The following is a 23,017-nucleotide window of genomic DNA, read 5'->3' on the forward strand; positions in this document are numbered from 1 at the left end:
CTATGGCTAGGTAGAAATACTTTGTTTTTTAATAATGAAAACTCATCTGTACTGCAGGTCATCTGTTCACATTGCTCAATTCGTGACCTATTTTTCAGTGACTGGAATACCAACATCTGCTTATGATGGTGAGTGTGCGCTTGGAGCAGGTGCTAAGAAAGTGTATGCATTGGCTTAGCATGTCGGTGTAGTTTCCGGATTGGTTCCTCCACCCTCGGTAGGCATTGTATTAGTTGTGTGCGCTATGTACTTAGCCTACTTTTCTGTGCATGTGTGTCTGTTGGCTGTGTGGACCTTAACTATGCAGAGGCCATGTGTCAGGGTTTTGGATTTCGGACCGAAAAACCGAAAAGTGGCCGAAATCCGCCCATTTCGGTTGGGCCCGGTAAATGTTCAATCCGGTCAAAAAAATTCGGCCTCGTTTGAATTTCCAGCCCGGCCCATGGTCCAGTACAGCCCATAGATAGAACCTTATGCTATAAAAGCTCAAACTAAACCCTACCGTAGCCCTAATTTCATTTTCTCCACTCTCCACTCCTCTGTGCGGCGGCTGCAGACAACGAAGCCGAGTGAGGCGGGGGCGCGGCGCCGTCTCTGCCCATCTCCCTCCTCCCTGTCGCCTCGAGAGATCACCACTCCCTGTCCCTCCCCATAGTCCGTTCTCCCCTTCTTCCATCCGCGACCATGGATGAGGAAGGCTTTCTCGACAGCAGCCGTCCGGCCGGCGACCCAGTTGGCGGTGGCAGCCATAGAAGATCGAGGTCAGGGGGCGACTGGGTCGACAATGAGGGAGCCATGGGGCGTGGCCACGTCCGGCCGAATATGGGGCTGGACTTGGGCAGCGGCTTTGGAGCTGCCGATGCACAAGCTGGGCAAGGTGAGCCTTTCAGCCTTACTGTGCGTGCATGTTTATTTAGCATTTGCGTTAGCATATAGTTTGTAGATAGATTACGTAATACATGTGGTTGCTAGCTTTTGTAGCAGTTTTACTTTCCGGCCGGCCGTCCTAATTTGAATCAGTAGATCTTCTTGCGTAGTTTATGCTAGCTTATGCTACGTAGATGTTTAATTCTAGCTTATGTAAGCTATAGCTTGTAAAAGTTCTTCTTGATGAAAACTAACACCGGTATTTTATAGGCTCCTCTCGTAAGAGGGTAGGCATCGATGCTAGAAGGAGTGATACTGTCAACTTAGACGATGAAGATGATGGTCTGATCAGGAATGGTTCAGCAACAAGAGAGGCACCTTTTAAAGGTTGATACCGTGTTACTCTTGCTTTTTGTATTTCTCTTTGTTCCCTATGTTTTACCCCTGTAATTTGTGAAGCACCTAAATGATTTTAATTCTACCTGTTCTGTAATTTCTTACTAGCACTACTTGTACTTATTCTAGTTTTGTTTAGTTTTTTAATGCTGATTTTACCTACGCATATTTTGTGGAAATCTAATTCCATTTGCTTGCTTAGTTCTGTTTTTGCCAATGCATTTTTTACTTGTGCTTAATTCTGTTCTGTCTATTTTTGTTTAGTTGTTTAATTCTGTTTTTGCCTATGCAATGTATGCATTGTTTTTGCCTATTACAAGAGTGGTTTATTCGTTTCATTGTTAACATGGTGCTTTCATTTTGAAATGCAGGACTTAAGACCAACGACATACATCATGTGTGGAACCATGGCCCCAAGCACGGAGGAGGATTTCATTGTCGGTATTGCAACATGAAGAATTCTGGAGGAGGTGCAACCCGCTTCAAAGAGCATCTTGGCAAGATAGTAGGTGAAGTGAAGGAGTGCCCAAATGTTCCAAGAAATGTGCATGATATAATGAGGAAGGCCGTGCTTGAGATGAGGAAAAAGAAGAGGGAGAAGGAAAGTCGTAAGCTTAGATTTGAACGTGAGTTGATGGATGAGATGTACCAGAGAAATGGTGTGATAAATATTGATGATGATAAAGATGAAGAAATTCATATGGCACTACGGGAGTCACTAAGAGACAGGAATGTTCTGTTTTTACTTTATTTTGTCTTATTCTGGTTTTACTTTATATCATGATGCATTTAGAGTTCTTTGTATTATGCCTTACTCTTGCTTTACTTGATATCATCATACATATTGAGTTGAACTTTTTTTACTTATGTTTTACAGGAATGTATCTCGTGCAGTTGAGAGGAGGCGTGGTAGTGGCAGTGGTGTTCGCGTTTCCCTTGGGAAACAGAGTATCACAGCCTACTTTGACAAGCAATTGTCGAGCAACAAAGTATCAATGCAACCCAAGATCAGCACTGCTATGGATAGCAGCTCAAGGGATGCTGTTGGCCAAGCTTGGGCGAAGTTTTTTCATGCAAATGACATCGCTGGTCGAAAAGCTGACTGTCCATATTTTCAGGCTGCCATGAAGATCACTCAAAATCTTGGTGCTGCTCCTATTCCAACTGGAAAAGAGATTGATGGGAAGTATTTAGACAAAAATTATGAAGAGTCTCGAGAGTGGCTGAAGCTATTCAAGCAAGATTGGAAGAACTATGGTGTAACTGTTATGTGTGACTCCTGGACTGGGCCTACTGGCATGAGTCTTATCAATTTCATGGTCTATTGCAATACACGGATGTTCTTCCATAAATCCATTGATGCTTCTGGCCAGTCTCAAAATTCAGGTTAGATTTTTTGAGAAAGGGTTATTTCTGGTTAATTATGACTATTGCAATTCTTTCTACTATGATGCTCTATATTTCTGTTCTGTTATTAATTCTAGCATATTTGTTCTGTTTTTATTTGATATCATGATGCATTTCAAGTTGAGGAAGCCAAACGTTTATAATAGAGTACTTTGTCTACGTTGCAGAATTTCTCTATAGAGAGATTAAACAGGTTGTTGTTGAAGAGATAGGCCACGAAAATGTAGTTCAGATTGTTACTGATAATGGCTCAAATTACAAGAAAGCTTGTAAAACTCTTGTTGAACAACCAGAATTCAGTCATATTGTTTGGCAGCCATGTGCAGCCCACACGGTTAATCTAATGCTTAAAGACATAGGTAAGTTTCCTGAGGTTGATGTGATAGTCAAAAGTGCCAAGCAAATCTGTAGGTTTTTTTATAATCACAACAACCTACATGATAGCATGAGGAAGAACGTTGGTGGTGAGCTGATTAAACCGAATGCCACCCGGTTTGGAACTGTGTTTATGTTCCTTGAGAGTTATTTGGAGAAGAAAGATAAATTTAGGAAATGGATGGTGTCCGACGACTGGAAGAACAGTATTTGGAAGAATGATGCGGACCATGTGTTTGCTGAAGATTTGCTATCCAGTAACATGTGGTGGACAGCCTTAGAATGGGTTCTTGATTTGCTTGAGCCACTCTATGTAGCCCTCAGATATGCTGATACACAAAAGAAATGTACTCTATCTGGTTTCAAGAAGACTATGATGACAGCCATACAAAAGATGAGTTCTCATCTTGGTGGTGGGTCACAGATGTTAGATAGAGTCATGAGCAAGGTGTCCCCGAGGATGGAAGATATGCAAAATGAGACACTAATGGTTGCAGGTAGATACTAAGTTAATGAAACTGAAATTTTGTTGCTTTTTTTCTTATGGTTATTAACTTCTCTTGATTCTCCTTTTCTTATACAGCTGCTGTCCTTGATCCGTTCACACATTATCGGGTGAATTTGAGCAACCTTCCAGAATATGCTTCTGCACTAACGGATGCCATCGAGAAGATAGCAGACCCTGAGAGCGCTCTTTTGGCTATCAATGAAATCAGCACTTATAGGGAATGTCGTGGGAGGTTTAGGCATAGTTTGGCACGCTCTTCCGCAGAAAGAATGGCACCAAGTAAACCACGATACTTATCTCCATTGATTAGCTCTATTGCCTCATGTTGCAACTTCATTTCAGCATCTCTAACTTTGTTTTAACCATGCAGCTGAGTGGTGGTTCCAGTTTGGAGGGGAAGTTCCTAATTTGCAGAAGTGGGCATTGAGAATTGTTTCACAGTGTGTCTCTTCAAGTGGCTGTGAGAGGAATTGGACTGCTTTTGCCTTGGTCCACACGAAGCAAAGAAATCGCCTTCTATACTGCAAGCTTCACAAAAGTGTTTCTGTACGCTACAACCTGAAGGTATGTTTGCCATGGTCTATGCATAAAGTCTCAACTTAGCTATGCTACAAGTATTTACTTTGCTAAATCTTGGGTTCTGTTTTTATACATTGTAGTTACGTGCTGAAGAAGATGAAGATATTGTGAAGCTGAGTTATAGGGAGAAGGAAATTGATCCATGTGCAGTGATGATGGATACAGTTATGCATGACGAATCAAACCCAATGATGGAGTGGCTGAACGAGGATGAAGAGCATATAGTCCTTGATGGATCTGATGCTGCTACTGCTGTGTTGGAGGAAATACGTCGCCTTAACTCAAGGAGGAAAGCCTCTCATCTTGGAAGGAAGGAAATTAGCAGGAAAGGAAAGAGGGTACGTGAAGATGAGGAGGATGAGTTCATTAGCAGTGAGGATGATGATGAAGCGAATGGATCCATGGACATTGATGATGGTGATGATGGCCAAGAAGAGGATGATGAATCTGATGGAGAAGGTTTGCCAAGACAAGCTGAAAAAGATGCACGAAGCCAAGTGAATGATATTGAGGTAACAAGGGATGAAAATATGGTGAATCGTAGATCTGGACGGCAAGCCAAGAAGGTCAAGGACGTCAACTCCCTTTACTATTAGGTAACAAGTTACTTTTTCTTATATGAGCTAGCTTCTGGTTGTATATTTTTCTTCATACTGCACTCATGTTTTTGCGTTAGTAATAAATAACATGGTAGAAGCTTACTGCCTGGACATACTTTGCAATGCTAGCATCCATGCCGTTTATATAATTTGTAATGCTAGACATTTTTGTTTCATGTACACATAACTGATGTTTTGTATTGCAATATTTATGAAGCCTCTGACCATATTTGCATTTTTGTTTCATGCAAGACTGAAGACTGGAAGAAAATTGAAGTCTACCTGATGTGTTTTGGAGGCGCTGGTTTGAACTTCGATTACTTCTGCTCTATGACTTGTGGATTGTGAATCTGGACTATTGTGTGTGTATTTTGGACTCGTAGTAGGGATTGGTGTGTGGGTATTTTGGACTGTAATTTGAAGTTCTAATATGCACTGTTATGTGTGTACCTTGGGCTAATATGGACTGTTAACTAGCCTATTGAGTAGATCTGGACTACTGGATGTTATATCATGCTCTGAACCGATGTTTACCATTGAGATGGAGTTCTAATCTGGTATAACATGTAAATTGCTGCTTTGTGATTCTATATTTTGCTTGTACATGTTTTCTTGTGGCTATTTCAAATTTCTGGGCAAATTTCGGTCAATTTCGTTCAAATTTCGGTCATTTTTCGTCCCAAAATTCAAATTTTGGTTTGTGCTTTTCGTCCGAAGTTTCCCGAAATTTTTCTGAAAACCCGATTTTCGGCCATTTCGCCCTGGGGCGAAAAATTCTGCAAACCGAAATCCAAAACCACCCTGACGGCGACCCCGAACGCCAGGAAAGGGTAGACCATCCCGTGCTTGTATCGCGCCCTCAGGTACCGCTCCGTGGCGTTCGCCCTAAGCTCGTCCGGCGCGGCATCCCAGTAGGCGTCCATGAGCATGTGCTTCCACCGCGTGATCTCTCTCCTGGTACGCTCGTCGTGCTCCGGCCAGTCGTTTAGCCCGAGCCTGCGCAGGGAGCGGTAGGCCTTGACGAGCGGAGCGAGATCTGCGGCCAGCGCGCGGTAGGTGTGGTGGCGCGTCTTGCGGATGTAGCGGCGCTTCGCCGAGGAGTAGACGCCGGAGCGGTCGACGATGAGCAGGCTCGGCCGGCTGCTGCCGCGGAAGCCGGCGAATCCTGCTCGCTCGCGGACCCCGAACCAATACTCCAGTACGGTGCTCTCCGGCTCCATGGCTGGGCCTGAACTAGTTTGTGTTGGTCTAGCTAGACTAGATTTCCGGTCCGCGCGAGCTAGATTCTAGCTTTGCACTTGCACGTATAGGTACGGGGGTCACAGCGCGCGTGCATGTATATATAGACAGAAATTTCCTGTCCGGGGCGCAGTTCTGACATTGATTCGTTTTCTCCGAGTCCGAACGCGCGCGCGATCCCGTCGTTCGGTCGGTCATGACGTGACAACGCGCGATGCACGGTCCAGCAAAAAACCGAGCTATACACCCCGGCCGAAAGAAAACGGATTTGCTAATTCTCATCTAGGTAAGAATTAGCTATGTCACGTCTACGTTGTCCACCACATGATCTAGTTGCTGAAAAATTCGTGCAAAACTTTGATCCCGCGTCTCGCTGTGTCTTATTCCGTTTTCCGTCACGCGCTGTGTACCTTCCCTTGTCGGACTGTTTTCCCGTCGCGCGTTGCCGCGTTGGGGCCTGTGCCATCGTTTTTTCTGTTTGCGTTGTGTTTCTATGGCCCTGCGCCTTTTTATCGAGTTGTTGTTTTGCTCAACCTTTTTAAGAAAAACTTGTCTATTTATGTTCTATACTCAGATGTTGTTGATTTCGCTGACTTGTGTATTCGAGTCTTTGTGGCCCCGACTTGTAATTTAAAGCTTTACGTTTGTATTTATGTCTAGAGTTGTGTTGTGATATCTTTACATGAGTCTCTTATCTTTATTGTGTACATTTGCGTGTATGATTAGTGCACAATTGAGTTGGGGGCGTCACAGGACCAGACCGGTGGCGAGCAAGTTGACAAAGATGGGAACCGCGTCCTCATATGCTTCCTGGCCTCCCGCCGGCCACAGCTCCATGTGCCCCACTCGCTCCCACGGCCGCTAACCAAAAAGCGAAGCATCTTCGCGCTGTCGGTATCCACGAAATCCAACTCGTGCAAAGCCGGCTCCGGCGGTAGCGACGCCGCCTCCTCCTTGCCTTTCTTCCTCTTAACCGCGGAAGGTATGGATCTATGCGACTCCATGGAGAGAGATCCCGGATGGGGGCAGATGCGAGGAAAAGGAGAAGAGCTTGGGCGATGTCGGAGAGAATGGATGAGGGGTGAGAGCAACGGAACGGACTAGCATCACCCCGACACCCCTCCCTTATAAATCAAAGGGCAGAAGCAAGGGAAACCGCCCGCCTCTCGGCGATAACTGCCCATGCTCCCCGCTTTCCAAGAACGCGCCGCGAACATGGGCAGGAATTGAGGTGCTCCCCTGGTCTGACAAAAGTGCCCCTCAAGCTATCCTTCAATACAACGCAAAAAGTCTCCATCGTTTGTTCCTGTCATGTGTGGCCATTTGCCAAACGTTAAGGCTCTAGAAAAACATGGCCCCATCCCTCGTCTTGATCCCTGCAATCACCAAGACGGGTAACGGGCCTGGGGGCTACTGTCAGCGTCAGTAAAACCAGGGTATTACTAACCCGGTAAGAAGAGCCTTGGCGTCGAGGACATCGATGTTATTCATCCAGGGGAATATCGCCCAAGACCTCGATACATCCATTGGACCATGGTCTGGTTCGTCAGGAGACAGGTCACAAGGAAAGGGTGGACCGTTTCCTGGAAGCCCCTCACGGGACTTCCCGGGATGCCACAACGTCATGACGCCTACCCTTGCGGGGGAATGAGTCTTCTCTCCTTAAGGGAGTAGGTAGTATGTACCCCGAGACACTACAACTTGCATATGGATGGAGACAAAGGGCAAATGGCTAGCCCTTGCACATGGGCTCTGACAGGACCCGTGCGGCTCAAGCTATACACGGTGGTTACACTAATATTCACCTACTGCTTACACTGCTACAGTAGTGATACCTCATCACCGCCCAACGAATACCAAAGGGGAAGCGAGGTATTTAGAGGGTAACGCTTTGCCCCAGAAGGACGTTATCATCACACGTACAAGCATGCCATGAGCGACCATGCCACCGAAGTACAAATTGTGTTAGCCTACACCAATGTATATTCTGCCAATCAGAGCCCCCGGCAAGGCCTCTCCCTGCACTATAAAGAGGGGAGACCAAAACCTCACAAGGGGTCGAGCTTTTCATCTTGTAACAGACACATTGTAGCTCTCTCCATTGAATACAAACAAGGCAGGAGTAGGGTATTACACCAAGAAGGTGGCCCAAACCTGGGTAGTTCTTTGTGTTCATGTGTAGTTCATCCACATATCTCATCCATGACTTAGGATTGTTGGACGCGTTCAGTTCCTAGCCAAACTCTCAAAGAGTTGTTGCTCACAACTCATATGTAGGTTCTTACAAACCGACAGACTCAATTATGGATTCTATCAGCACCATTGGGATTTGATCAAAGATGGTGTTACAAACGCAGTTCTAGATTATCTAAACGGCGACCATTTGTTGAATATGTTAAAAAACAATAATTATCTTGATTCAGAAGGTAAAACACCCAAAGAATATCACCCAATACAAGCCTATTTCTTTATGCAATGTTATATACAAGCTATGTTCCAAGATTTTGGCTGGCCGATTTTGTAAGATTCTTGATGAGATCAGTGTTGAGGAACAAAGTGCTTTGTACCAGGGAGACTTATCATGGATAACGTGATTGCGGCATATGAGTGCATTCATTCAATGAAAAGAAAGAGGGGCAAGTAGTATTTGTGTGCGGTGAAATTATATATGATGAAAACATATGATCGCATGAGTGGCCCTATCTCCAAGGGATCATGCTTCACTTGGGATGGTTGAGATCTTAGGGCGGGGGGGGGGGGGTATGTTGACAAATAAACTAGCATGACAGCGTCAGTCTAATTTCGTTACCATGGCAGCGCTATTTAGTCGACATGGCAGCGGTCATCTAGTTAGCGTTATTCAGACTGTCTGTTAGTACCGCTTTAGGACGTGACTTGTATGAGCCCAAGGCTCGTTTGTAGGCCTATTAGACTTGTTCTCGGTTGTGGGATGGCACCATCCAGTAGGAGATCAAGCTAGCTCTACATCATGTTTGCTTTCTATTGAGAAATAACAGGAAGAAAGAAAAGCAACATTCAAGGTGCTACACAAAAATTCAGAGTTCTTCCCTATTCTTGTCAGAGTGACAAAAACAGAGAGAGGGATCAAGAGGAGAGAATTGTGAGTGCTAATAGATATGCCTTTTGCCAACACCATATCTCTTACCAATAATTTTATTTTTCAAGAAATTTGTTTTTGGAGGTTACTCAAAGACCTCCCCCCTCCCCTAGTTCTTGCATATGTGTGTATTGATTTCCATTCTGATCTAGATTTTCTAGTTCGCACAACTTTCATGACCTGCAACTAGAGACTGTTAAGCATAATGCTGGAATCTATAAAATCTAAATAGTTGACCCCCACAGACTCTATTCTCTCAACATGCATCCCTCCACATCACCAAATGTGCCACGTCATTATCCATTACACCTATTTTGTAGCACATGCATACCCCAAATTTAACTGTTCCATCCCCAATGGTCCAACGTACATGCATACTCTTTGTTCACACACAATTGCTTCCAAGAAAATAGCTTTTGATGTAGGTCATTTCATTCATACAAATTTTATCCAAAATTAATCTTTGAAATCCCGCAGCAACGCGCGGAGAAATCACCTAGTTTCTTAGACTCTGGACCCATATTGAATTACATGCACCAAATAGTTCACCCAAGCCTAAACTTATGGAGAATAGTGGTGTATATATTTCAACACGGGATACATGTGTTGCAAATGGCCAAAGACTACTAATTTATTCGAATGGAATCATTTTTCGATAGATGTATTCATTGTTCTAGAAATTTATTTCATTTGTCATTACAAATTTATTTCAAGAGTCATGAGTAATGACACATAGAACATATCCTAGCTTTTCAAGGAGATGTATCCATTGTTAATCATCCACTCCATACTCCAGTGGTTGTTCACATTCTTGAGAGTCCAATAGGACCATCCAAACGTTGCCCTCCCATACACATCCATCTGTGCATTTGCAAACATTTGGAACTCTTGCTTCGCTGCATTAGGCACCTTCCACTCAGCCACCCATTCTCCTGCGGAAAACATGTCACATGAGATATTTTTACTAAAGTCCCAAAGGATGGGGATAAAATCCATGTTCTAAAACCAAAAGGGAATAGTTACATTTACCTACAAAGGTGAGGGGACCATTTTCCCTCGTGACAATGCTAAGATCGCTTGAGTAGTTGGTCTTGATGAATTCAATATTTTGTTGCACGGTGAAAGTATCAAACATGTTGTTGAACAACGCGTAGTAATGCACATCGATGACGGATCCAGGTAACCCGCCAGCGAGCCCGAGGAGCTCTGTTGGGTCCGGGGATGACAACCGGTTGGACATGATCACATAGGCATCCGATGAGTGCTTCCTGACGGTGTTGTACCCGTCGCGGTAGTACGTTTTTAGGCTCTCCAGGGATACACCGGGTGCCAACGGCTCGTTCATTAGCTCAACTGCGAGGAGGCTTGGGCTTTTGGCGTACCTGGATGCGAGAAAATCTATCACTTGCACAGTTTGTGCGATGTTAGTGTCGGTGGTGCCCCAGTCCTGTGAGCCATCCTTGGAGGAGCTGTGCTCAAAGGGATTTTGCGACCCAGGAGCTGCATGTAGGTCAATGATGACGCCTAGATTGTACTTCCTGTTCATGCAAACAAATTGATACAAAGCCAAATGTTTCAAAAAAAATTAGAATAAAAAGGAGGATCACACCTAGGACAAAAGTTAATTAGATAACGGAAGCTTTAGTTTGCTCAAGATGATGCCAAGGTCAGCCCCCGGCCTATATATTCCGACAGTTGAGCCGATCTTTGATCTCATACATTTAGCAAAATTAGATTACAAGTTTCTGAAGGTTACTTACTCTGCCCATTTGAATGCCTTGTCTAAGGTTTTAAGTGAACCTCCAACGTAAGGTGTTGGAGGTCTGGGGTCGTTAGCGATCCACCATCCCACTGGTATTCTCACTGCGGTCAGCCCGCTTTCGGAGATGAACCTGAAGTCAGCTTCCACTATATATGTGCTCCAATGGTTCTGCCAAACATGCAACATTCCACAAAATTGAGGTGCCAAGAATGATACGTATTCCTAACTTGCAGAGTGAGAACAACGGTACCTATTTCTAGCTAAGTTATAAACTCTGCCAATCTACCTTGTCAAGACAAGAAAATCACACTTCTCGCAATAATAATAATACTAATGACGATGATGATGATGATGATGATGATGATGATGATGATGATGATGATGATGATGATAACGCACAATCAGTTAGATAATATTAGTATATCGTGAACACCAAAAACTTGGTGTATCTTTTTTCATATGAACAAATTACATTTTCAGTTGGTTTTTTATACACCAAAAACTAGGTATATCCGATCAAGTTATTCGCTGCACAATGATCGGCACTACTCTTTCTCGTTTCCTTGTGCAAGTGGACAAATATATACTAATAAACAAGAAGAAAATGAGGAGGGAAACCACTGAGGACAGTGATCTCCACATGATGCATGGTAAGCATAATGTACAAGTGTTGCTCACTATATATAGCTCTGAATTAAAACAGGGGTCAGCAAGTGGAGCAGTGGCCCCCGTGATGTTCAATGTATTTACCCTGAGAATAGGTGTAGCCTTTGCAGTCCCATAGCCGTTGCAGATCTGGTACTCCCCTTGTAGCCCCGTCACTCTGGTCACCGCGAACACCGACGGGTCGTCGTCGCCCCAGCTGGTGCTCTGGCCATAGTCCGCCGTCAGCGAGGCATCTTTGTTTGCCTGCACGCCGTCAACGGAATGTGACTAATATAGTTTGGAACATGAAAGAAAATGAGATTTCTTATAATTACTTATTGTTTGCGCTAGTCAAAATCCCTAGGCAAGCTAGTCAACATTGGAGGCTCATGTTGAATAATGGAGTGTCTGTTTTGAACGCACATGTGGCTTGCTAGCATACACTTGTTGTCCAGTTGGCAAACATAGTAGTACGAGTATTATCTTTACCTGCAAGAAGAGACCGTTGGGCGCCATGATCCGCATCCTGTACTGGTCGCCGGGGCTGCGGACCAGTCGGAACGTCTCTGGCCGCCCCGGCGACGCGGCCGTCGCGACCAGCGAGCCGTCGCTCTTGACGCCCACGAACTGGTTGCCGAACACTTTGAAGTTGAATGTCACCTCGTTGATCCGCCACAGCTTGAAGGTCTCCCAGCCAGACGCCTGAGGCCGGTTCGCCACCAGCCCCGCGCCGCCGCCATTCTCCGCGGCCACGTAGGCGTTCTGCGTTACCGACTTGAACTGCAGCTGCGTGCCGTCCTGTACGTACGTCCGCGTGCTTGTCAGTCAAGAAACTAAAAACAGGGAGCCATGGCGGCGGCCCGCGGCAACGGCACACGTGTGTTGGTATGTATGCATACGCAAATCTACGACGTTAATTACCAGGAGATCGTTGTTGGGGATGCCGTCGAAGAGGGACGGCAGGATCCAGCCCTCCGTGACCAGCCACCCTCCGAGGTTCACCGCTCGCACGGGGAGACGAGGAGCAGCCATAGCTGCCGAGCTTCGGGAGAGGAAGCACAGCACGAGGAGCAAGGAGTAGTGGAAGAGGCGGCTCCTCATTTCGCAGCTAATGCTTCTTCCGATCCACTGGGCTCGGTTCCTTGCAAGTTGCAACGCAATTGCTCGGTGTTGTGCTCTGCCCTACCGTGTTCTGCTCGCTTATATAGCTCACGGCTGATGATTAATTAAGATATGATCGACTTGTTGGATGCATGAACACCAGATTAGAACGGGAGGGTTTCCACTAACGATAACAATCCGGGGGTCAAAACTAATGGCTAACAGGAACGAAGGTGGTTTCGCACTTGGCTAGTATTCAAAGTTTTAGGTTTGCTTTAAGTGAAAACATTTTTTTTGAGCTATAAGCTTTAAGTGAAAACATGTTCCACTTACATTAACGTGGCCAAAACCATTCCCCTCGAGTAGGGCGTTTCGGTGCCCAGACTCATCTGCACCCGGTTAGAAAAGAATTCGTAAAAAAAAAATCAAAAAAAGTCCTTTTTTTGTGCGTTAGACAATTTGATGCGTGAGGCCCGCTTCAAATTTCAAGTCATTTGGATATTTTAGCAGCTCTCAGTAAAAAGGACAAATCGGTCCAAAACAGTACATGAACAGTAAACATTTTTACAGACCTTCAATTTGTCTTTTTTGCTGAGAGCTCATCAGATGTCCAAATGATTTAAAAATTGAAGCCGACCTCACGCATCAAATTTCTACCGTACAAAAAAACTTTGGAATTTTATAATTTTTTTCTCTTTTTGCTTTTCTCGATTTTCCTAATTTTATTTTTGATATTTTCTCTGCTGCTATTTATTTTTTCTCTTTCTTCTTTTTTTTTGCTTTTTCAGTTTCTTTCCTTTTTTGTTTATTTAATTTACTTTTTCAAAAAAAATAAAAACGCAAATTTCAAAATATTTTCAAATATTAAAAATTCGTTTACCTTTCAAAAAATCTGTTCGGATTTTTAAAAATGTTCTCAAAAAATTGTTTGAAATGGGCATAACTTTTGCATACGAACTCGAATGAAAAAGCTTTTTATATGAAAAACCATCTACTCGAAAAGTTACATCCTAATTTAACCAGAGGGAACCCGTTAAACATTTTCAAAATCCTCAAAAACCTAACAGAAAAAAGATACGGGGCTTTTAAGATTTGGAGAGGCAAAAAAATTCAAACTTACTAATGGCGCACCTGCCCATGGTGCGCCATTAGTATCTTCACGCCTTCAAAATTCAAAATAAATAAATAAATAGTAATGGCGCACCTGCCCACGATGCGCCATTACTATGCCGTATATATGGATGGGCGTGTCCTCTCCTCCTTACCTCTTCATTTTTCTCCTCCACTCCTCCACTCCATCTTCCCTTCTCTCCTCCACCATACTACCCTCCTCCTCTCCGGCGACCTCCTCCTCCTCCTCTCCGGCGACCTCCTCCTCCTCCTCTCCGGCGACCTCCTCCTCCTCTCCGGCGACCTTCTCCTCCTCTTTGGCGACCTCCTCCTCCCTCCTCTCCTCCCCTCCCCTCACGGTTTCTCCTCCCTTCCCTCACGGTTTCTCCTCCCTCCTCTCCGGTGAGCTCCTCCTCCCTCATCTCCGGTGAGCTCCTCCTCCCTCCTCTCCGGTGAGCTCCTCCTCCCTCCTCTCCTCCCATCCCCTCATGGTTTCTCCTTCCTCCTCTCTGATGCTCCGGTGAACTCCTCTCCGGCGACCTCCTCCTCCTCTCTGGCGATGTAGGCGAGCGCCTCTGCGGTCACCTCCTCCTCCTCCTCTCCAGCGAACTCCTCTCTGGCAAAAGAACACGGCAAAAGAACGTTAGTAGGATTCGCCCCCCTCTTTTTTTCCTTCTTATGGAGGTGGAAAGGGGGAAGGCGAGGGACTAGGAGAAGGAAAGGGGGGTGGCGGCCCCTTTCCCTAGTCCAATTCGGCCTCCTCCCTTGTGGGGGGGGGGGGTGCACCAGCCTCTTGTGGGCTTGGTAGCCTCCCTCCCATGGCCCATATGGCCCATATCTTCCGCTCAGGCTTCCGGTAACCCTTCCGGTACTCTGGTTTGTACCCGATACACTCCGGAACCCTTCCGGTGTCTGAATACTACCTTCCAATATATCAATCTTTACCTCTCGACCATTTATAGACTCCTCGTCATGTCCGTGATCTCACCCGGGACTCCAAACAAACTTTGGTCACCAAAACACATAACTCATAATACAAATCGTCATCGAACATTAAGCGTACGGACCCTACGGGTTCGAGAACTATGTAGACATGATCGAGACACATCTCCGATCAATAACCAATAGCAGAACATGGATGCTCATATTGGCTCCTACATATTCTACGAAGATCTTATTGGTCAAACCGCACAACAACATACGTTGTTCCCTTTGTCATCGGTATGTTACTTGCCCGAGATTCGATCGCCGGTATCTTCATACCTAGTTCAATCTCGTTACCAGCAACTCTCTTTACTCGTTTCGTAATGCTTCATCCCACAACTAACTCATTAGTCACATTGCTTGCAAGGCTTATAGTGATGAGCATTACCGAGAGGGCCCAGAGATACCTTTCCGATACACGGAGGGACAAATCCTAATCTCGATCTATGCCAAACCAACAAACACCTTCGGAGACACCTATAGAGCATCTTTATAATCACCCAGTTACGTTGTGATGTTTGATAGCACACAAGGCGTTCCTCCGGTATTCGGGAGTTGCATAATCTCATAGTCAGAGGAACATGTATAAGTCATGAAGAAAGCAATAGCAATAAAACTTATCGAACATTATGCTAAGCTAACAGATGGGTCTTGTCCATCACATCATTCTCTAATGATGTGATCCCGTTCATCAAATAACAACACATGTCTATGGTCAGGAAACATAACCATCTTTGATTAACGAGCTAGTCAAGTAGAGGCATACTAGGGACACTTTGTTTTGTCTATGTATTCACACATGTACTAAGTTTCTGATTAATACAATTCTAGCATGAATAATAAACATTTATCATGATATAAGAAACTATAAATAACAACTTTATTATTGCCTCTAGGGCATATTTCCTTCAGCTCCCCCTTCCGGCTTGGGCGAATCACAAGCTTAGCAAGGTTTCATGAAATTTCATCTGGTGCGTCGACAACTTCGAAAATATGCGACTGGGGGCCACTTCCTGTTGAATTGGAAGACGGTGTGCAGGCCTAAGACCATGGGTGGGCTCAGAATCATGGACCTGGAGAGGTTTGGTAGAGCTTTTCACCTGTGCTGGCCCTTCCTTGCGACGAGGCAGACATGACGCTGTTTAGGGCTTCCACCACCATCGTACTGGGTAACGGCCGGAAATCTTTGTTCTGGCACGACGACTGGATGGGAAAGGGTCCCCTGCGTCTGCTGCTCTCCCTCCCGGGCTCTTCAAAATCGCCAAAGAAAGCGAAGATCGGTGATGAAGGGGCTTTAGGATGAGAATTGAATTAGATCGGTCGCCCGTCTAGAGACACCCACACAGCGGCAAGAGTTCATTACACTTGCATCTCTGGCCTCGCAGATTATGTTGTCCCCAGACATGGAGGACTCCATCTCTTGGCGTTGGACCCCTAATGGAAGCTACTCCAGACCTCGGCTTATGCGGCCCGGTTCTATGGATCCTTCCCTAGGTACTCGCCGTCCAAGATTTGGGAGGCACACGCAGAGCCAAAAGGCAAGCTCTTCTCATGGCTAGTGCTCCACGGGAATATCCTCACGATGGACATTGGCCATTCGTGGTTGGCCGCTTGACCCTACGTGTCCTCTCTGCTTGAGGGCACCGAAAACAGCAAACCACCTGTGCAAGGACTGCCCATTTGCGGTCGCGGTTTGGTCGCATTTCCAGGTGTGGACTGGGGAAGCGCCCGTGGACACGATGTTGCTACGGCCTTGGATGGGGATCTCAGACTGGTGGGTTTCGCTCATCACTCCTCTATCCAAGGAGGACAAACGTTGTCGCAGTGGTCGCTTCCTCTACACCATCTTGAATATTTGGAAGGAGCGCAACCGTCATATTTTCAACGGAACCCGCCTAACCCATGTGGAGGTGGTGGCCCTCGCATTCAATGACATAAGGCATGTTGAATATATGAGCAAATTACTATGAATTTTAATTTGAATAAACAGATGAAAAATCATGATAGCACTAGCAGATATTAAATTAATCATGCGAACTAGCATAGTAGATGAACAGATCACATCTATGGCGCATACTAAAAACATGAATTCTACCACGATCTCGAACAAGAAGGATAGAATCACATACAGTGCAGCGGGAGCAGCACCGCCGGTGTTGATGTTGTCGACCATGTCGTTGAGGACGAGGTTGCCGAGGTCGGGAAAGAAGTCGTCGTTGGCGAAGTCGTCGCTGCCAGGGGCGGAGGCAGGGTTGGAGCTTAAACGGGGCCGAACATGGTGATTCTCACTTAGAGGGGGGGCAAGAAAGCTAATTTTGTTCTAACATCATGTCTAAACTAGCCTTAAGTACAAAATCATCCGTATTATATAATGTCATAGTGGGGGCCAGGGCCCCTGCTGGACCCTAGCTCCGCAACTGGTCGCTGCCAGCAGTCGCGCTAGTGCGCTCCTCAAAAATCTGATCGTCCCTCTCCCGTACAGGATCACGAGTGGCGGGGTTCCAGAGGCCTGTTGTCCCTTCTCGCGGTGCACGTCTGAAGGAGGGATGGAGAAGACTTGTGTGGCGGTGCAATGATCTGGAACGATGGTGCGAAACCATACGAAACGGCGGTGGCTAGGATAGACGTCTGCCTGACTATATAGTGCGGGCCAGGTAGGTCGTGGGAGTAAACCCCACGTCCGAGTCGCTATCCAAAAAAATCAGAAACGGTTCAGTAATTAACGCGTTCGTTAATTATTAATTATTGACTCATTAATTTTTTTCGAGCAGCGAAAATATAGACAACGTGCATAGCACTATCCTCGACTCGGCTCAATCCCTGCGTGGCGAGGAGGAGCGCGCGCGTAGGTCTCCTCTTCTCATGCTCATACATGTCGTAGAAGAGCTCACCTTATAAAGAGGTGCAAGTCTCATTCAATTTTCATGGTGGGACTAAACTTTAGTCTCACTCACTCCACTCACATGTGTGCATAAATGGGCCAAGTGAATTTCAGAATTTCAGTTAGGCTTTGGGCCAAAAGACTACTAGCAAAATTCCAATAAGGCAGAGGGCCACGACTTTCGGCAGGGTCCAAGTGGAGACTCGTACTGGCAGCTCTGTTTGGGCACTCCTCGTTAGTGCGGGTTTTGTAACGTTCCCAGATAATAACCTGACATCTCTGTACATATACTCTCTTTTTCGTCTGAAATGAATAGGCAGTGCTCCTGCCGGTTCCTCCGAGAAACGAATGAATTACCTAATGTAGGATTAACAGGGCAAGGGCGCAGCCAGCGTTGATGGGTTCGGTTTGAAGTTTGAACCCAGCAAAATTTGTCAAACTTATAATTCTTGATAGTCGCTAACTCTGACCCACGAGATTGTCAATGGAAACTGGAAACCCTCCCGTTCTGATCTTGTCTTCACCGAAGAAGTCAAATACCCTAAGCTAGGCGTTATCGGCTTATCGCCTATATAAGCTTGCAGAGCACAGCAGGGCAGGGCACAACACCGAGAGCTCTTGCGTTCCGAGTAACCGAGGCCGGTCGTTCGGAAGCAGCAGTACGTACGTAGCAGCCAAATGAGGAGCCGCCTCTCCCACTGCTTCTGGCTCCTCGTCGCGCTGTGCTTCCTCTCCCGGCGTGCGGCGGCTGCTCCTCGTCTACCCGTGCGAGCGGTGAACCTCGGCGGCTGGCTCGTCACGGAGGGCTGGATCCTGCCGTCCCTCTTCGACGGCATCCCCAACAAGGACCTCTTGGTACGTATACAGCCAACGCATGTGGGAGGTCGCCGCCGGCGTGTGCCCTGTCCTGCCATGGCCGGGCTCTCTGTTTAAATTTCTTGACTGATTAACGCGCGGTGTACGTACGTGTAGGATGGCACGCAGCTGCAGTTCAAGTCGGTGACGCAGAACGGCTATGTGGCCGCGGAGAAGGGCGGCGGCGCGGGGCTGGTGGCGAACCGGTCTCAGGCATCTGGCTGGGAGACCTTCAAGCTATGGCGGATCAACGAGACGACGTTCAATTTGAAGGTGTTCGGCAACCAGTTCGTGGGCGTCCAGAGCGACGGCTCGGTGGTGGCCACGGCCACGTCGCCGGGAAAGTCGGAGACGTTCCGGTTAGTGCGCAACGCCGGCCAGAACAGGATGCGGATTATGGCGGCAAACAGGCTCTTCTTGCAGGTAAGATTTAAACGAAATATATGTATGTCACTACTCATATTGGCCAAAGAGGCAACAAGTGTCGTTCTACAAACATGTAAGTGCTTTAGAGCTCTTATATATATTTCTTTAAGGAGGGAGGTCTCACTAATCACTACTTATATTTAAGTGGAAACCAATGAAACCAAGTGAAAACTACATTTCAAATGTTTTAAAAATTCTGAAAAAGGAAGTATGGCAGAGAGCTGACGTCCTACAAACATGTAAGTTTTAAATTTAGTGCTAATCTTCGAGCATATCTCAACAAAATTGCAACAACATACATGCATAGTAGTTATTAATCCACCCACAAAGAATGATCCAACGCCAGCATAAGAAAGGAACTATTCTATGATTTACGTACAATTGCTTAAACATTTAGTCAGCGTGTACTACGTCCAAAACCGGCACTGGACTCAACATGCGCCTCCAATGTTGACTTGTCTAGCCGTCTAAGATATTTGACTAGTACACCAACACTAGAAAGCTCATTCTCTTCCATATGAACTAGCAGTCAAATTCCATTGATGGCAGGCAAACAAAGACAGCACAGTGACAGCGGACTATGGCCAGAGCACCAGCTGGGGCGACGACGACCCGTCGGTGTTCGCGGTGACCAGAGTGACGGGGCTACAAGGGGAGTACCAAATCTGCAACGGATATGGGACGGCAAAGGCCACGCCAATTCTCAAGGTAAAGACATTATTGAACATGCATGTGCCCACTTGCTGATTGCTACTGTTTTAAATCAAAACAACGTGGTGAACAGCACTTGCAGATTATGCTTATCATGATGTGGATATAAAGACATTATTGAACATGCATGTGCCCACTTGCTGATTGCTACTGTTTTAAATCAAAACAACGTGGTGAACAGCACTTGCAGATTATGCTTATCATGATGTGGATATAAAGACATTATTGAACATGCATGTGCCCACTTGCTGATTGCTACTGTTTTAAATCAAAACAACGTGGTGAACAGCACTTGCAGATTATGCTTATCATGATGTGGATATAAAGACATTATTGAACATGCATGTGCCCACTTGCTGATTGCTACTGTTTTAAATCAAAACAACGTGGTGAACAGCACTTGCAGATTATGCTTATCATGATGTGGATATCACTGCCCTCGGTGGTTCCCCTCCTCACTTGTTTCTTGTGTACCATGTGACTCATGTCTATGCATGCCCACTTGCACAAGGAAACAAGAAAAGAGTAGTGGCCACGATAGTACAGCGAATGACTTCACCAGATATTTATACCTAGTTTGAAATAATTGTATAATAAACAATTTGGAAAGGAATTTATTCATTCATACGAAAAAAGAGATACAAAGGGTTTGGTGTTTGCAGTATAGTAACATTATAAATTGAATGTGGTTTTAGCTAGGAATAAGTACTACCATTTTTCTCTCTCTATAGAAGTCAGGAATAAGTATCATCACTTTGTGGAACTTTGTATGTTTGGCAGAACCACTGGAGCACATATATAGTGGAAGATGACTTCAGGTTCATATCCGAAAGCGGGCTGACTGCAGTGAGGATACCAGTGGGATGGTGGATCGCTAGCGACCCCAGTCCTCCAGCACCTTACATCGGAGGTTCGCTTCAAACCTTGGACAAGGCATTCAAATGGGCAGAGTAAGCATGCTTCATGTTTGATCTTGGCATAATCTTGAGCATAATCAGTAAAGACATTATCTAATTACTTCTGGAATAAATGCACAATTTTTCTGCATGGACAGGGAGTACAATCTGGGCGTCATCATCGACCTACACGCAGCTCCTGGGTCACAAAACCCCTTCGAGCACAGCGCCTCCAAGGATGGCTCACAGGACTGGGGCACCAAAGCAGCTAACATCGCGCAAACCGTACAAGTGATAGATTTCCTTGCATCTAGGTACGCTGCCAGCCCGAGCCTCCTCGCAATGGAGTTGTTGAACGAGCCGCTGGCGCCTGGCGCGTCCTTGGAGAGCCTGAAAACGTACTACCGCGACGGGTACAATGCCGTCAGGAAGCACTCATCGGAGGCCTATGTGATCATGTCTAACCGGCTGTCATCCCCAGACCCGACGGAGCTCCTCGAGTTCGCCGGGGGGTTGCCCAGGGCCGTCATCGACGTGCACTACTATGTGTTGTTCAATAGCATGTTTGATACTTTCACCGTGCAGCAGAACATTGATTTTATCAAGACCAATTACTCAAGCGCTCTCAGTACTGTCACCAAGCAGAACGGTCCTCTCACCTGTGTGGGTAAGTCTAACTAATATTTTGGTGCTTTTTGATTTTGGAGCATGGATTTTATTTTTGTTCCCATTCCTGTAAGACTTCAGTGAAAATGTCTGATGTGTCATGGATGACATTATTTTCCACAGGCGAATGGGTGGCTGAGTGGCAGGTGCCCAATGCAACGAAGGAAGAGCTTCAAATGTTTGCAAATGCACAGATGGATGTGTATGGGAAGGCAACATTTGGATGGGCTTATTGGACTCTCAAGAATGTAAACAACCACTGGAGTATGGAGTGGATGATCAAGAATGGGTACATCTCCTTAAAAAACTAGGATGTGCTTTCTACGTGTAATGACATGTGAAATAAGTTTGTGGAGCAATCAATTCATATCTACAAAAAATGATTGAAGGTGAATAAATGAATTTGTAGTATTTGACCATTTGCTACACATGTCTTCTTGATGACCCACAAGTATAGGGGATCTATCGTAGTTCTTTTGATAAGTAAGAGTGCCGAACCCAACGAGGAGCAGAAGGAAATGACAATCGGTTTTCAGAAAGGTATTCTCTGCAAGCACTGAAATTATCGGTAACAGATAGTTTTGTGATAAGATAATTCATAACGGGTAACAAGTAACAAAAGTAACTAAGGTGCAGCAAGGTGGCTCAATCCTTTTTGTCGCAAAGGACAAGTCTGGACGAACTCTTATATAAAGCAAAGAGCTCCCGAGGACACATGGGAATTACTGTCAAGCTAGTTTTCATCATGCTCATATGATTCGCGTTCGTTAGTTTGATAATTTGATATATGGGTGGACCGGTGTTTGGGTGTTGTCCTTCCTTGGACAAGCCTCCCACTTATGATTAACCCCTCTCGCAAGCATCCGCAACTACGAAAGAAGAATTAAGATAAATCTAACCATAGCATGAAACATATGGATCCAAATTAGTCCCTTACGAAGCAATGCATAAACTAGAGTTTAAGATTCTGCCACTCTAGCAACCCATCATCTATTTATTACTTCCCAACGCCTTCCCCTAGGCCCAAATCATGGTGAAGTGTCATGTAGTCGATGTTTACATAACACCACTAGAGGAGAGACAACATACATCTCATCAAAATATCGAACGAATACCAAATTCACATGATTACTTATAACAAGACTTCTCCCATGTCCTCAGGAACATACGTAACTACTCACAAAGCATATTCATGTTCATAATCAGAGGAATATTAATTATCATTAAGGATCTGAACATATGATCTTCCATCGAATAAACCAACTAGCATCAACTACAAGGAGTAATCAACACTACTAGCAACCCACAGGTATCAAACTGAGGTTTTGAGACAAAGATCGGATACAAGAGATGAACTAGGGTTTGGAGAGGAGATGGTGCTTGTGAAGATGTTGATGGAGATTGACACCCTCTCGAGGATTGTTGGTGATGACGACGGCTTCGATTTCCCCCTCCCGGAGGGAAGTTTCCCCGGCAGAACAACTCCGCCGGAGCCCTAGATTGGTTCTGCCCAGGTTCCGCCTCGAGACGGCGGTGCTTCTTCTCGAAAGCTTCCTTCTGATTTTTTCCAGGTCAAAACACACTATATAGCAGAAGATGGGCATCGGGGGCCTGCCAAGTGGCCCACAAGGCAGGGGGCGCACCCAGGGGGTAGGGCGCGCCCTCCACCCTTGTGGATGGAGGTGGCCCCCCTCTGGTGCTTTCTTCGCCCAATATTTTTTATTATTTCTAAAATGACTCTTCGTGAAGTTTCAGGACTTTTGGAGTTGTGCAGAATAGGTCTCTAATATTTGCTCCTTTCCAGCCCAGAATTCCAGCTGACGACATTCTCCCTCTTCATGTAAACCTTGTAGAATAAGAGAGAAAAGGTATAAGTATTGTGCTATAATGTG

At 45.6% G+C, this 23,017-nt stretch overlaps 3 protein-coding genes across 4 annotated transcripts; 2 read left to right on the forward strand and 1 right to left on the reverse strand.

Annotated features, from left to right (window-relative positions):
- Window positions 1-568: 568 nt before the first annotated feature.
- LOC123110480 (uncharacterized) lies at window positions 569-5,336 on the forward strand. 2 transcript variants are annotated; one of them, XM_044531009.1, is made up of 9 exons: window positions 569-877; window positions 1,138-1,254; window positions 1,635-1,992; window positions 2,141-2,649; window positions 2,838-3,542; window positions 3,629-3,832; window positions 3,924-4,117; window positions 4,213-4,728; window positions 4,984-5,336. In XM_044531009.1, exons 1-8 carry the CDS (start codon window positions 685-687, stop codon window positions 4,726-4,728), a joined length of 2,796 nt encoding a protein of 931 aa, XP_044386944.1. In that variant the 5' UTR covers window positions 569-684; the 3' UTR covers window positions 4,984-5,336. The 2 variants fall into 2 exon arrangements, with proteins under 2 accessions (XP_044386944.1, XP_044386945.1); XM_044531010.1 differs by having other exon boundaries at window positions 588-877; window positions 1,643-1,992.
- Window positions 5,337-9,718: 4,382 nt separating this feature from the next.
- On the reverse strand, window positions 9,719-12,740 carry LOC123110481 (probable glucan 1,3-beta-glucosidase A). The gene is made up of 6 exons (XM_044531011.1): window positions 12,417-12,740; window positions 11,985-12,293; window positions 11,601-11,759; window positions 10,849-11,018; window positions 10,118-10,626; window positions 9,719-10,020 (listed from the first exon to the last, which is right to left on the reverse strand). Exons 1-6 carry the CDS (start codon window positions 12,594-12,596, stop codon window positions 9,833-9,835), a joined length of 1,515 nt encoding a protein of 504 aa, XP_044386946.1. The 5' UTR covers window positions 12,597-12,740; the 3' UTR covers window positions 9,719-9,832.
- A 5,412-nt stretch (window positions 12,741-18,152) lies between these two features.
- LOC123110482 (probable glucan 1,3-beta-glucosidase A) lies at window positions 18,153-21,544 on the forward strand. The gene is made up of 6 exons (XM_044531012.1): window positions 18,153-18,426; window positions 18,544-18,849; window positions 19,402-19,560; window positions 20,344-20,513; window positions 20,618-21,126; window positions 21,249-21,544. The coding sequence occupies exons 1-6, from the start codon at window positions 18,250-18,252 to the stop codon at window positions 21,434-21,436; spliced, it is 1,509 nt and encodes a 502-aa protein (XP_044386947.1). The 5' UTR covers window positions 18,153-18,249; the 3' UTR covers window positions 21,437-21,544.
- Window positions 21,545-23,017: the final 1,473 nt, after the last annotated feature.

This window comes from Triticum aestivum, chromosome 5B, assembly GCF_018294505.1.
Source record: "Triticum aestivum cultivar Chinese Spring chromosome 5B, IWGSC CS RefSeq v2.1, whole genome shotgun sequence".
Taxonomy (NCBI): domain Eukaryota; kingdom Viridiplantae; phylum Streptophyta; class Magnoliopsida; order Poales; family Poaceae; genus Triticum; species Triticum aestivum.

What these genes read in the sequence shown, in the direction of transcription:
- LOC123110481 (XM_044531011.1), bottom strand. Translation starts at nt 12,596, where the DNA reads ATGAGGAGCCGCCTCTTCCACTACTCCTTGCTCCTCGTGCTGTGCTTC. An exon ending in TCCCCAACAACGATCTCCTG is followed by an intron (nt 12,294 to 12,416) that starts GTAATTAACGTC and finishes ACGTACGTACAG; the next exon opens with GACGGCACGCAGCTGCAGTT. An exon ending in TGGTCCCCTCACCTTTGTAG is followed by an intron (nt 10,021 to 10,117) that starts GTAAATGTAACT and finishes TGTTTTCCGCAG; the next exon opens with GAGAATGGGTGGCTGAGTGG.
- LOC123110480 (XM_044531009.1), top strand. Translation starts at nt 685, where the DNA reads ATGGATGAGGAAGGCTTTCTCGACAGCAGCCGTCCGGCCGGCGACCCA. An exon ending in CGATGCACAAGCTGGGCAAG is followed by an intron (nt 878 to 1,137) that starts GTGAGCCTTTCA and finishes GGTATTTTATAG; the next exon opens with GCTCCTCTCGTAAGAGGGTA. An exon ending in TGAGACACTAATGGTTGCAG is followed by an intron (nt 3,543 to 3,628) that starts GTAGATACTAAG and finishes TTTCTTATACAG; the next exon opens with CTGCTGTCCTTGATCCGTTC.
- LOC123110482 (XM_044531012.1), top strand. Translation starts at nt 18,250, where the DNA reads ATGAGGAGCCGCCTCTCCCACTGCTTCTGGCTCCTCGTCGCGCTGTGC. An exon ending in TCCCCAACAAGGACCTCTTG is followed by an intron (nt 18,427 to 18,543) that starts GTACGTATACAG and finishes ACGTACGTGTAG; the next exon opens with GATGGCACGCAGCTGCAGTT. An exon ending in AAGGCATTCAAATGGGCAGA is followed by an intron (nt 20,514 to 20,617) that starts GTAAGCATGCTT and finishes CTGCATGGACAG; the next exon opens with GGAGTACAATCTGGGCGTCA.